Below are 14318 nucleotides of genomic sequence, written 5' to 3'. Positions count from 1 at the left end.
ATTTTCATTCTGACAGCTTGGCATTTATCATAAAAGACAGATAACACATATGATGTGTTAGTTTATCCCCTCTAAAAAAAATAACCATCCCAGACACGTGGAGGAACAATGCTTGGGCTTGGGGTAATGATTATGATTGGGCTGGGGCCAAACTGGATAACCTTGAAACTTACAGAAAAATCCAAATTTAGATCCACCATACAGTGACCCAATCCTAGTTTCCCATTTACACCATGCTACCTGCCACACCCAGGCAGAGCTGGGAGAGTTTGGGAACTAGGAAAGGATCAGGCCTGAAAGCTGACTCATACCTGATATCCTTGTATTCTAAAGACAAAGTAAATGCAAGTCTTTAATAGTGTTCCCTGTCCTTCTCTTTATTCTCACAGAAAGTTAAAACCAACACATATGAAAGATGTAGGAGATAGAGGAGGCTGAAACAGAGAGGCTGGAATATTTCAACACAGTTGCTTACTAAAGAAGGTGGCAAAGAGGATGACAAGAAGGGAGAAGGGAAGAGATGGTAGAATAATATAAATTAAAAGGGAACAGAGTTCAGCTGTAGCTAAGATAATTACCAAATGAGCAGTGTAACTCAGTTATGGTAAGCTTAGCCCAGACACAGGCAGGATGAGTTTCAGCCTTCTTGTGAGCTGCTGTTGCTGCTGTAGCCACATGTGACTTTAAGTATCGTACCCAAGGTCTCAGGATGACCAGTTTTGTCCCACATGTATGCCAAGATGGAGAGTTATATTTGGGTCCTCAGAAGTGGCCACGTAAACACTGTTATTATCTGACATGAACAATCCATTATGATGGGTTGGGCAGAGAATGGAGACAGTTTATTCTCAGTTTAATCTTTTTCAGTGACCTGAAAAGCCACTGTATTATCCAGTATTATCTCAAGCTGTGTCCTTGGCAAGGTTTGGAAAGTCCTCAGGGTTTGTGCTTCCTCAGTCACTGTGTTCTGGCCCAGCTTTGGGGCATTAATTTGAGAAGCCATCCCTAAACTGCAAAAGCCCTCATACACATGGAGCTTCCTCCTGTCACTTGCTGTAGCCTCTGGTGGTGACCAAAAAGCTGGGAGCAGCTCTTGTTCTAGTCTGGGACTAAATATGCTGGCTTCCACAGATGTCCCACTCAGGAAGCACCTGAATAGCCATCCTGGGTCTCCTACACTGTAGAGCAGAGCTACTCCTGTACTCCTGCAACCCTTGAATGCCACTTCATCCTTGCTCTTGCCATTGCCATGGCTTCCCAATGCAGGATGAGGGATCTGCCCCCTAGCAATAGAGGGGTTAATGCTGCTTTTCAAATCCCAACTCAGAGGATGGAACGGACAAGTTCTTGAATCCCAGTGCAAACCAGGCAGCTCTATGGAAAACACCTTGTACTAAACAGGGATTTTGTATCTAGTTGCAGAGTGACTACTTTGACAATGAAACAGTGGCATGTGCCAGCAGTTTTTGTTGAACTTTTAGGGCTATGGCTTCTCATGTGGAAATGGGGGGTTTGGGGTGCTTTTTCACTGGGTTAACCTGTCCCAGATGTCCTGTTGGGTCTCAGTAGTTAGAAGAGGCTGAATAGTAGAGGAAGGTGAGGAAGTCCAGCAAACACTTCTCTTCCTTCTGCCTTCTCTCCCCTTCCTCCCTTTTGTTCTTTCTTCTCTTTTCCTTCATCTTCAGAAGTTTCCCAGTACTGGGCATTCACCTCTGGATTATCGTATAGCTCTTCAGGCATTTTCTGGAATATACCTACACTTCCCAGCATGTCTGGTGAGATGTGGCAACACATTATTGCAGCAGAAGTAAGGAAAGAATGTAATCCAGAGAGCAAACAGCTGTGTCCTGTATGTGTGAACAGTGAGGACTGTCACTGATGTTACAGCTTGAAGAATAAAGCCATGGTGCTTGATTCAGTGCCACAAGAGGCCAAAAGAGTTTATTTATCTTCAGGTCTTAAAAACATTTAAGATTCACCAGTTCCTTTGATTTTTGTGTGGTAATATTGCACTCCTCTGTAAGTTTTCCCACTGCAGTTTGCACTCCAACTGGCAGTGTGTGCAGGATTTCAGTCCAGCTTTCTTAACGGCTCTTCCTGCCTGTCCCTGTTAACACAAAGCCCTTCTAAGAAGAGCTGAAGTCAGATTCCCTGATGGGGAAAATTCCCCTTGGTCTACTGCTTCCAGCAAAGCTTTGCTCTCTTACACCAGCCCAGAATCTGGCCTGTGCCATGCTACAGCAACTGGAGCACTTCCGGAGTCCATGGGACCAGTGTAGTGTAAGCCTCTGTAATTGTAGGGCAGAAGAAATCCTTACGAGAAAATACCATAGAAACATGTCCTTATTCTAATGGCCATTATTTTTTTCTCATGAGACAACTAAAATCTGCAAAACTAGCTACCTTCTGGAGGGTGCTATTGCCATACGTGCAGAAACACACCATGTAGCTGGGTGGGTACATGGGGGAGACACAGCAGCAACAGCAAGTGTGCATGAAGGTTTTAGCAAGCACCAGCACAGAACCTCTCAGCCCAAGAGCTGTAGTGATGCCAGCGATTTACTATCCCCAAGTGCAACTAGACTTCCTACAAGCACTCGAATGGATGGCTTTGTCAGTGTCTCCTCCCAGCTGCCTCATTGCAGCAGGAGGCACCGGGGAGGGAGTGACATTTCCATTCCAGTAATGAAATCTTCTTGGCATTGCTCCAGTCCCCCAGGAATTCCTATCAGAAATGCAAATGACTTGAGGGGGAGTGAAGATTAGAGTTTGCAATGGAATTATATGAGTTTGCTGTGCCTCAGTTTCTCCATCCCCCTCCTGCGGATAATGTAGTTTCCCTGCACTCCTCCGTTTAGCCAGGTTTCCAGGGTGTCGCAGGAGCTGCTGGGCAAGTGCTGCACGCTGATGGCTGTGACAGAGCTAAGAGCTGCATCGTGTTGTAATGATATTGCTCCTTATGGCGCCTTTCAACCCAGATTCTCACCGTAACTCCTACGAAAAGGCAGCGCCAGATTTTTTTAAGTACTGTTTGTAAGTGACTTTTTCCACGCCGTGATAGTAACCCTGTGGCAGCGGAGATCTCCCTCCTAAGTTCTCTCCCCACTTTTCCGCTAGTGGAAAAGTGGTCAAGGCCGAGCCGATCCTGCTTGAAGGGCACGGGTGGATCTCCTCACCTTGCCGGTGCTCCTCCACAGCCACAGCTCAGCCGCTGGGATGGAATGACCGACATCCAAGGAGCCAGGGGCCGAACGGTGAGGAGAGTGTGGCCGAAGGAAGGAGCTGAAGCTGGAGAGGGCCGGCCGAGGGAGATGGGGCCGGGGGTGCTGCGTACATGAAGCGGGGCTCTGCTCATCCCGGCAGAGCCTCGGCTTGGGGGAGGGCTGAGTCCCGGTGGTGGCCCCAAGTCCCCCTGCCCTGGGGGCTGGATGGTGCGCCGGGGCTCTAGAGGGGCCACATGCAGGTAGGGGGATAACCGGCGCCCCGGCAGCTCCCGCGGATGTGGGTCACCCGCTCCCGGCGCTCTGGAAACCAGGCCGCCCGGCGGAGCAGCCCTCGAGGGGCGCCGCCTCCACACACCTCCTCGACCGCTGCCGCCCCGCCCCGGCCCGCCCTCCCGGGGGCTCGGAGCCCGGGCCCCGTCCCGGGGCGGCGGAGCGGGGGCGGCGGGCGCGGTGATTCGCCGCTTCGGGGGCGGTGGGCGCCCGGCTCATGCATATTCATGACGTGATGTCAGAGGGGGAGCACAGCGCGCGGTGACCGCCCGAGAGCGCCATTTCCTGAACGAGGCGGTGGCGGCTGGGCAGGGGCGGACAGACGGACTGACTGACTGACGGACGGACGGACGGACGGACCCGCAGAGTGGCGCCGCGGCGGCCGAGCCGGCAGGGGGAGATCGCCCGGCGGCGGCGACCGGACCGGACCGGAGCGGACCCGACCCGACCCGACCCGACCCCACCGACCCGCCCCGTCGCCCCGCAGCAGGTTCTCCCGCGGCTCGCCCCGGCCGGAGCCAGAAGTTTGAGCGTCCCCGTAGCCTCCCGGGAGAGCCCGGTGTCGGGCGGCGACGCGGGGCAGCCCCAGCCGCTGTCGCCGCCGCCCGCACGGGCGGTGGGAGCCCCCCGCGGCGCCGGGAGCAGGGGGGAGGATGGTGGTGCGGGAGCGATGGAGCTGAAGCGGAGCATGGCGATCCCACGGCTCCTCGTGCTGGGACTCTGGGCTGCGGTACTCCGGGACGTCGCTGCCGTGGCAGGTGAGCGGGGCTGACAGCCCGCCGGCGGCGGGGGGTAGCGGCGGGGCACTGCCCCCCGAGACGCCGGGTGCGGCGGGAGGGGCTGCGGGGCACGGCTTCTGCCGCCGGCCGGGACCCCCGCGGGCAGCCCCCGTCCCGCCGCCTCTCCGAGTGTCGGCAGGCCGCCGACGGTCGCCGGACAGGAGCGGCCGGGCGCGGCCCCGGTGTGCCTGGTCCGCCCGGTGCGGCGGCCGCGGGGCCTCGGGCAGCCACAGGTGGGGGTCGGGGCCGGAGCATTTTGCCGCTCCCGGCCGGGCACGGGCTGCTCCGCCGCGTTTGTGGAGCCAGCGACGTGGCGCTCGGGAGCCGGCGGTGCCGGCGGGGGGCCCGGGCTGTGCGAGCCTCTCCCGCCTGCGAGTAGAGTAGCGAGTAATCCTCCCCGGTGTTTGCGGAGGCATTGCTCTGCTGTGTGCCTAGCGCGGGCCGTCGCCGAGGAAAGCCGGGCGCTAACGCATTCCTGAGTGGCTTTTGTTGTTTTTTTCCCTCGTGAACTCATTTTCCGAAGTTCCACCCCCCAGTCGGCAGGGAAAGGCAGCGTGCTGGAGCGTCTCGGCGCCCCGGCCAACCTCCTCCCGACTTCAGCGGGAGTTTGGGCTCCGCGCTGTATGTGGAGCGATGTGCGCGCAGTGAGACGGAGCTGGGGAGGCTGTGGCACAGGCTGGATCGCTAGATCAGTGTCCTAAGGAATCTGAGGGGCAAAAAGCCTTTACCCCGGCATGCATGAGCAGACGTCTTCCTCTCTTTCCACTCCCAACATCACAAACAACATATTCTGTTCCTAGGAATTAAAATATTCAGAGGTAGCAAGTTGAAAAAACAAACAAACAGATGTGTCATGTATTTTGACAACTAGTGTGTTCACTTGCTGTCAATTCAGACAACTGCTTGAAAAGAAATTTAATACAGTTTTATTTCCTATCTATACATGTCACAATCTGCAGCTCTTACAGGTAGGCTTGGCAGAACCTATTTGGATGAAATTATTTCTTGCACAGTCAAGAATGTTGTCAGATGAGAAATAGTGAGTGGGAGAGTAAAATAAGGAATAGGTGGACATTAAAATCCCTATTTGCCTCCTAGGTGATTCTTCCTGATACCTGCAGGAAGAGATGCTGCAGCCAAAACTGCATTTTTGACCTATGAAGTTATTAAAGATACCTGATCTCTAATTCTTCATTTTGGTTGATATGGATGGAGGATTATACTTGGACAATATGTACAACTCTGACTGAACACTTGTACTGTATGTTAATTTCCTACATCATTGATTTCTATGCAAACTAAAAACCATGAAGGGTCTCTAACAATATTTCTTTGTTTAATTTGTGGCTAACTCTTTCAGCAGGGCAGTCTGAAGGATGCTGAGTAGTTTGATTTTCCATGAAGGCACCTGTAATGAAAATGTCTGTCAGTTTGTGTGTGTGTTCAGCAGCCTGACTACATCAGTTTTCTGTAACACAGAGAGAGCTGCTATGAAGCTTTCATGTTATATTCCAGTATTGTGAGTGGTGAAAGGGAGGATGCTTTCTGGTATGCACTGGGACATGTCGTTTGTGTTATGTTGGAGTTAAGTAATGCAAGGTTAGATCATCCTCACCCAAGGTGATTAAATTGTTAGGCCAGCAAACGATCTGTAGCAACTAAACTCAAATGATCAGCTTGTCCATTTTCCAGTGCTCTCTGTGAATTTGCTAAATGAATAACAGCAGATAGAAAGGCAAAAGACTGAGTGTGGGGAAACCAGCTGGGGAGTCTCATTAAGGAAAGGAATAAAGACCTTCTGCCTGTGTTCCGCGTTTGCTCCTTGACTACTGGTACTCATCTGGGTACAGGCTGCTGGTGGCAGAGCGCTGGCTGGTCACACAGTGCTGGGTCCCCTTCTCCCAGCTGTTACAACTGCGCTATGAGTTCCTCTGCTGCTCTTCTGCCCTGTGAGGTGGTGCCCTTCTGGCTGTGGGAGGGTGGCATTTTGGCAAGAAGGGAAGTGGCACATCTGAAGTCTGTGTTGGATCACTGGTAAGGCTTTAACAGAGTTTGAGAGCAACAGGGCTGCTCACTTAGCAGCACTTTCTGACTGGCTCTGTGGGCTAGGAAGGCATCCTGTGAGAAGCTGACCAACCAGTGAACTGGGTGGAGTTGTAATGTACTGCGATAGATGGCCAGGCAAGAGGGATGGAGTAATTTTTCTCTGAAGGATGTGGAGTCCACTGCCAGGACATAATACTGGACAAGGCTAGACCTGTTCTGGTCTGTCAGTCCTGTGCCACTGCATAGGGAATAGCCACTCTCCCTAACAAAACTACCTTTACATTTATTTTCTACCTTCCTGCTTTCCCATGGTCTCCTTTGATCTTCTGGTTCCTCCTTTATATGCCTGTCTTTCTTAAATGCACTTAGATAGTTGGCTTCCGTGTCTTCTCATGGTAACAAATTCCATACATTTGCTTCTGCTTGAGGGAAACACTCCCCATCCACCCACACATGTAACAGTGCTCCGGGCCAAATTCTGATCGCTTCTGTGTCAATATAAACCTGAGCAGCTTCGCCAGCTCTGGCCCTGCTGCTTTGGGGTTGCAGTGGTGTAGCTCTGGGTACAAGGTGGTCCTTTGGCTGGACTGAAGGGTCGTCCAGGCAGCTCATTTAGCACACACCCACATCACGCGACAGAAATATCTGTTCTCTAAACAGCTCTGCTCCTCAGTGAGGTATGCTGTGGAATAGGCTTTCATGGGTTTTGCAAATTGTAGAGAAGCTTTCTGTAATGCAGGAGAACAGTGTATGCTGAATAACAAGACATAATTGATTCTTTCTCGTATCCAAGCTCTTTACAAATGCATACAATGGAGCAAGCATGATGATTTTGTAGCAGCAGAAGAACACCGTAGCTTAAATTCAGGCCTGGGGAAAAGAGGGGGGTGCGGTAGCGTGTTGAACGGATGCAGTTAGCGCTGCTGGATCACTGGCACGGCGAAGCTCCCGGCGTTTCTGTGCGTCTCTGCTTGGGCACTGCTCTGCAGAACATCACCCTGCTGTTACACGAGTTGAAAAAATCCCCATGTACACACTGAACCACCACTTTTCTCCAACAATTGTGCTTTCAGTGCTTGCATTTGCCTGTTGCTTAGCAGACATAGTAGAGCAGTGCTGAGACTAACACACTCCTCTGCAGCGTGTGCTGGTAGGGTATGCAATTCCAGACCACCAACCTAGAGTAATTTGCTGTACTCCAACCCCCCTTCTTCTGGGGGTGGGGCGGAGTAGTATTTTTTTTTTAGGTATGAAATTTACAGGACCTCCAATCAAATTAAAGGTGTCCCAGGGTCAACCCGTGAAACTAAATTGCAGCCTCGAGGGGATGGAAGATCCTGAGATGTTGTGGATCAAGGACGGAGCAGTGGTGCAAAGCATAGACCAGGTGTACATTCCAGTAGATGAAGAACACTGGATCGGCTTCCTCAGGTACAACAGATGCAGAGAAGGAAGAATATCGTGGAAACTATTGCACAGTTTTCTGCTGTCAGCTATATCTCTGCAACTGCAGTGCCCTCAGTGGGGCAGGGTCCTGTGGTCTGCAGTTCACTGTGTGGCAAGGGCATAACTGAGAGCAGAACTGAAGCCACTGAAAGCTGAGATTTTATCCACTAGAACCATACTGGTTTTCTGACTACTGTGGGGACAGGTGCTTTGCTAATGCTTGCGATGCTCGAGACGTGACTTCAAGGTGAAAGGATGTTCTTGCTTTGTTTGCTCATCTTGTTCTGCCATGCAGCAGTATAAATAGGTTTTCTCTCTCACACTCATCCTGTTCTCTTACTCTCTCTTTTGAGCTGTCAGTCTGCCTGAAGGGTGAGGATTGTTTATTGAAATGAGACTCCCAGGACTACATCCCCTTCCTTTCTCTGGGGAGGAGTGTTCGTCCTCTGAACCATCCCTGATTCATTTTGCAATGAATTCTAATTCATTCCTAATACATTTACACTACATAGTATCAGTCCTGCCCTATTCAGAGGCACAAAACTCTTGTGCAAAGCAGATCTCTGTGCCTTTATTCTGGCAGAAGAGGGTTGTCAGCTAGTTCTGGAAGTACTGAGTTAAACAAGACCCAAGGTTCTGCTCTGTCTTTTTTTATGCATTAAAAGAGCTTGTACAGGCAAACATACCAACACCATGAGAGCTCAAAGCTGTTGATTGACTGAGAATCACTCTTTGCTGAGCTCTGGCTTCATCTCCTGTTAGGTTTCTTGGATTGACATTGCACAGAGTCTCCAGTTCCACCAACTAAAAGTCTCTGTGTTAAAGCTTGTCTGTTAGAAACATTTTAGTAGGAAAAAACATCTGTGCACAGTAAAACTATTGCATAACATTATGTTGTGGAAACAGTTTGTCTTGAAACTATACTGTTTACTTCCCCCCAGTTCCACTAGTTAATGCTGCCCTTCACAATCTCAGTCTACTCTCCTTTCTTGTCTCTTGTTTTACTCCACTGAGAACTCTCTGCAGCACCAGAGATAAGTTAGGGTGCTAAATCTCGATACATTTTTCTCCTTTTTCCTTTCTTCTCCTAAAGAAATCGTTTCTACCACCCACGTGTGACTCTCTGCTGTGATCACTGTGTTTCAGAATATGGGCAGGACAGCTGATGCCATTTGAAGGTCCAGCTCTGAAAATCGGGCTGTAGTGGGTCCATTTTGTGCATTTCGGCAAACACTCTCCCTTTTCTGTCTTCCTTCCTGAGACGTCCTTCCCCTTCTCCAAGGAGGACTGCTAGCGTTAGAAAGGTGGGCATCAGCTCTGCAGAGGATCCCTGCATGGCAGCAGGCGCATGGCTGCGCGTCCCGTGGGGAGCAGTCAGCACTGGTGCATTGACAGGCTCTCAGAGTCACACTGGTGCCTTTGGTAGCTGAGACCTTCTTGCTTTGGCACCAAATTCTGCCCTTGCTCACCATGCACCAGCATAACCCCTTGAAATCACAAACTGGGAGGCCTAAGGAGTTTTGCAGAGTCAGCCACTCTTGGGATCAGAATAGCACTGAGCGCAGTTGAGGCGAGGGGGGCTCTTTTCTGACCCATCTGTTCCCACATGAGGCTGTTGCCAGTCCTGTCACCTGAGGCAAAGCAGTCGAGCTCACTGGAGGTTTGCAGTGTGGAGTTTCCTGCTAGCTCAGATGTTGTAGGCCAAGCTGTTGCACTTAAAGGCTAGCTAGAGTCATGATTCAGGATTGAGATGACCCCTTCCTATCCTCAGAGGACACAGATGACTGGTTTTCTGCGAGGATGTTTTGGAGGAAGACTGTCTGCTCTGTGAGGACTCTCTCCACCCACTTTAGAGAGGACCCTCCCATCTCTGCTGTTTTGCCATGTGCTTTGTGCTGGCTGGCTGTTGATCTCCTCCTCAGAGCTGGCTGTGTCTCAGTGGGTGTTTTCCATGCATCTGGTTTGCCAAACACTGGAGGGTCCTTTGGGGCAAAAACATGCTTTATCCACATAAAATATCGATATGGCTTTTGACTTTTTTCAGCTTGAAATCCGTCGAGCGGACAGATTCTGGGAAGTACTGGTGCCAGGTTGAGAACGGGGGGAAGAAGGAAGAATCACAACAAGTGTGGCTCATAGTGGAAGGTAAGGAGGAGTAGTAGTGCTGGTTTCCTTTCAGGGCTGACCCACCAATATGCTCTAGGTTGAAGTGGTGAGAGCAGATTGCTCCAGTGACAGGCTTCTTGGCTCTGAACCATTGCTGCTAACTGCAGGGAGATCGCTACAGAGCAGGAGTAAGAAATAGAAGAACTGCTTCAAGGAGCAGAGCTGTCAGTTCACTGCCTTCTGGTTTTATTTTGGCATGTTAGGAAACAATTCTTTTCATGCAAACACTTTTCTTTCCAGCTTTTAAATCCATTGTTGCGTTCACCTCTAAGTAATTCATAGAATGGTGAATAGTTCAGGTTGAAAGGGATCCATGGGGCACATCTGGTCCAACCCACTTCTCAAAGCAGGGTCACAGCCCGTTTCTGTGTATCAGCCAAACAGGTCTTTGTGGGCAAGGTACAGTTAACCCAGTTGTGAGCTTTGTGAGAAGTGCTGTACATCAACACTTCATAGCTGTGACTGCTCCATGAGCCACTTTTCTGTCCGGGGTTGTCTGGTAAGAATACCTTCTGCATGGCTGCCCAAAAGTCACCCAAGGCAGTGTGGATTGGTGGCTTCTTACTTTCTCTGGTTTCATTTCCCTTGAGCCATGATTCTGTTAGATCCTCAGAAGCTACTAGTCATAGGATGGCTTTGTATTTGGTGAAGAAATTGCCAAGAACAGTGCATTTGCAGCAAGAAGTAGGTTTTTGGATGTATTTGGTAACATTTTGGGCCAGAGGCGAATTGACAGTCCTAAACAGGGGGGAGCAGGGAGGGTGTCGTGGGAGGTCATGTGGTCTGGGTATTTTACAGCAAAGGTCTTGCTCACTCAGAGCATGGAAACATTCATAGCAGCTCTCACAAGAAGAGTAACACATTCTGCCTTCCATCAATCCCAGGCTTTTGTCCACCTAAATTTTCAGGTGCAGTGTCAACTGGAGAATGTTGTTTACAGCTTAAAACACTCTCTTGTGCAGAGTTTCTATTTCTATCCAATTATCGTGGCCTGCTCCAGAGGTGGCTGCACTTGCATGGTGGATGTGTTAGGAGTGTCTGGGTAACTCAGTGTGCTAAGCTGTCTGAAGAAAACGTGCTGCCCTTCTGGACTGCACAGGCAAAAAGTATCAAAGTCACAGAAAACCAGCTGCAGTTAGGTAAGGTGGAGTGTGTTGAGAATGAAGGCCAAAGCTTACAGCAGAAGTGAAACAAATGCAACCAGTTGCCTTTATGAGAAAAGCAAGTATGGCAGAAGGTAGTTAAACTTGAACTGGGCATGTAGTCATGTGTAAAGGGACTTGGTGGATAAAATTAAAAATTAACAAGTAGTGATAAGGGGTGGAGTTTAAAAAATGTGTCAGCTGTTAGCATAAGAAAACACCTGGGAATACAAAAGCCTATCAGATCCACCTTCACTGTTACCTCTATGTATTTCTTCCTGAGACGTGCCAGCTTTGTGTAGCAGTGGTTGCTCTATCGATGACAACTGTCCTCTGACTGAGAGAGGATCTTTACTCTGGTGATTTGCAGCCTTCAGAAAGTGCTGACACACTTCAGTGTGGCACACAAACAAATGTGGACTATTGGTGATCTAACTTTAAGTCAGCTTGACTGGATTTCTATGCTGTGTAATATCTGCCTTGAGATCTGCTTAGGTAATCTGTATCTGCCAGATTTTCTAGCAATGGTATTTGAACTGTCTTTGTAATAAAAATGTTTGATCTTATTAAACACTTCTTAGAATTTACATGAACAAAATTATTTTGAACCTGTTTCCTGCTTTAGAAACTAGTCTCAGGCCTTACTGAGAATATGATAGTGTTTGATGCCTGGAGAGGTGATCTCAGAGGCGCACTGTGGAGTGTTAAAAAAATGGATTATGTTTCTTACGGAACTTTCCATCTGAAATTACACCTCTGACTATGTGGCTGCTCCTGGGGCTGCTAGACCCATTGTGGCTACAGTCAGAGACCAAGCCACACCTGTGTGGACACATTCCCCTGAATTAGCACTGTCTCAAAACCGAGCTGTACATAAAAATCAGCCTTATAGGTCAGATGCTGGCTTGGAAGGAGGAATAGGTGGGATCATTTCCTTGTTTCGCCACTGATTGCCTGGCTGCCAGCTGCCCAGTGCCTCCATGGGACATCTGTGAAAGGGACGTGCTGGCACTCACCTCTTGTACCAGGAACTGGGAGGCTAAATGTGTCACAGGCAGCGAGGTGTCCAGGTAACATACGGACAGAGGCAGTGTGAGTTCCTCAGCTGGATGAGTCACTCCCTCAATTATGAAAGTTTTTAATTGTGGTCTTGTCTGCTCTGTTTAGCTGCTCCCAAAGTGAGAAAACCTGCCGAGCTGGGCAGGATCTTCCTGAAAGTTTACCTTGGGTGTCATGACAAATGGACAGGAGGCAGGGATCCTGCTCACAGGTAGAGAAATGGTGATTATTTTCCCTTCTAATCTTCCTCAGAGAAGGAGGGCAAAGCAGGCAGTGGTGTTACAGCTGGTATCTCAAAAGCTTACTCAGTTTTATTGTTTATGTGTGAATGCAATAAATAAATGAAGTAAAATACGTCAGCAAAAACAAGCAGTATGCCATGACGATGGGTATACCTGTCCTGAACATTAGCCTTTGCACAGATAGGCACTGTCATTCCTCAACAGACTTGGATTTAGACCTGTTTTAGTCTGTTCATTTACTTACTACTCTAAAGGAAGGAGGCAAGGAAGGCACAACGGAACTGCCACCTGAAAGACACAAACAGTGACTGCACAGTCAGTGAAAGACTGAGGAAAGCACTTTTGGCTGTAGCTTGGGGGAAACATCTAGCGTTAGGCTTCTAAATAATTGCCTGCTGGTGGAGGTGTTCAGCATCTGCCACACCGGTGCAAGCCCTTGGGCCTTTGGCCAGGGACAGACTTGTGTAATTTCAGCGTGTGAATGCACAATGTTGTCAGTTCCTCTGTTTCTGTGAGGCAACAGATCAGCTTCCAGAACACATTTTTTCCAACTGAGAATACCAGATTTTGGGGTAAGTGCAGTTGGTAGTAGCAGTGCTTGACACACAAAGATTTCTGTATAGAAGGGAACTGAACATTTCTCTGGGCCTTCAGCTCTTCCACCAATCACCAGAAGTACATACTGGCTGTCCTGCATGGTTGGTGAAATTTGTGCTCCTGGTTTGGAGCACTGAAACCGTGAGAGTTTTCACGTTTCCCGCAAGAGGAACCACATCTCTTGATGGGTCGAATTACACTCAGCTATTGCCACTTAGAGCTGACCTAAGGTAGGTAGCATTGCAGCTGCATCTCGCTCCCCATGGGCCTAATCGGAGACCTGTTGTACCAGCCAGGAGTCTTTCCATGGTGGGGAACAGATAATTACCAAAAGAGCTGTGTCCGTGGATAGCCTACAGCTCTGAAACAAATTACCCCTGACTCCAAGGCAGCCCGGTTGTCGTGGTGTCAGAGTGTGCTGGAAGGCATCTCCAGTCAATTAAGCTCCAGAGAGAGCATTGTAAATGCTCCCAGTCTCTCACTGCGGGGATTCTTTCCTCATTCATGGGTTTGTTAAAGCCAGTAGTTCAACACTTTCTCAAGCTTCAGTTTTTAACGCATGGCAAGAAGTATCTGCAGCTGGATTAGCTGTCTTTTAAAGTGGTGTCTGCCACCACTGAAGTTTTTGACTGTTGCCTCTTTGAACTCCAGTCTCTCCAGCTGAAAAATTGAGAAAATACTACCACTAAAAGCTGTTTCATAAGGGAGTCTTGAATTGAAAGTGGTTTTTCAAAGGCATTGTGGGAAGCAAGCACTCTTTCTCTCTGACTTCTAGTGGTAGTATTTAGGCACTCATGCCCTGAGGTGATCCAGCATATCTGACCCTTGGTTTTTGTGAAGGGCTTAGAGGGCGTCGGATTCAGCATAGCAGCTGGACAGATGGATGTCCAGTGTTGAGCACTGGTATTAGTGGAAATAAACAAGGGGCAGTTGCTCCAGTTATTGTCAATTGTCTGTTGCTTTTCCAGGTGTGCCCTACTTTACTGTGGAACCTGAGGATGTGTCCGTGTCCCCTAATGCCCCATTTCATATGGCCTGTGCTGCTGTTGGTCCCCCTGAACCAGTGACAATTGTCTGGTGGATGGGAGACTCCAGAGTGGGGCTTCCAGACATCTCCCCCTCCGTCTTAAATGTGTCAGGTAAGGCTGCTGGCACTGCAGGGGATCACTTTGAGCATCAGAAGAGGAGAAGAGCTCTCTTCTGATCGTGCCTTGTACATTGGATAGCCAAATTGTGTGGGAGTGGTGTTTAACTCTGCATTAAGGGTTGAGTGGTCATGATCACATACAAAGATTATCTCAAGGGGTGATGGTTGCTCAGTGTGTTTTCTGCTGGCCTGAGGCACAG

At 49.4% G+C, this 14318-nt stretch overlaps 1 protein-coding gene across 3 annotated transcripts in view; it reads left to right on the top strand.

Moving 5' to 3' along the window:
- Positions 1 to 3692: 3692 nt before the first annotated feature.
- The window catches only part of TYRO3 (TYRO3 protein tyrosine kinase), a 41763-nt gene continuing 31137 nt past the window's right edge, over positions 3693 to 14318 (top strand). Inside the window, exons 1-4 of one of the 3 annotated variants that reach the window (XM_048308277.1) lie at positions 3693 to 4252; positions 7567 to 7750; positions 9810 to 9910; positions 13940 to 14110. In XM_048308277.1, the coding sequence (XP_048164234.1) occupies positions 4165 to 4252; positions 7567 to 7750; positions 9810 to 9910; positions 13940 to 14110 (544 nt within the window). In that variant the 5' untranslated portion in view covers positions 3693 to 4164. Of the gene's footprint in view, positions 4253 to 5380; positions 5535 to 7566; positions 7751 to 9809; positions 9911 to 13939; positions 14111 to 14318 lie in introns of those variants that run through there. The other 2 variants (XM_048308278.1, XM_048308279.1) reach the window with 2 other exon arrangements.

The sequence above is a fragment of the Corvus hawaiiensis genome, chromosome 6 (assembly GCF_020740725.1).
Source record: "Corvus hawaiiensis isolate bCorHaw1 chromosome 6, bCorHaw1.pri.cur, whole genome shotgun sequence".
In the NCBI taxonomy this organism is placed as follows: domain Eukaryota; kingdom Metazoa; phylum Chordata; class Aves; order Passeriformes; family Corvidae; genus Corvus; species Corvus hawaiiensis.
The sequence above is the reverse complement of the archived record's forward strand: the minus strand, read 5'-3'. Positions and strand labels throughout refer to the sequence as shown.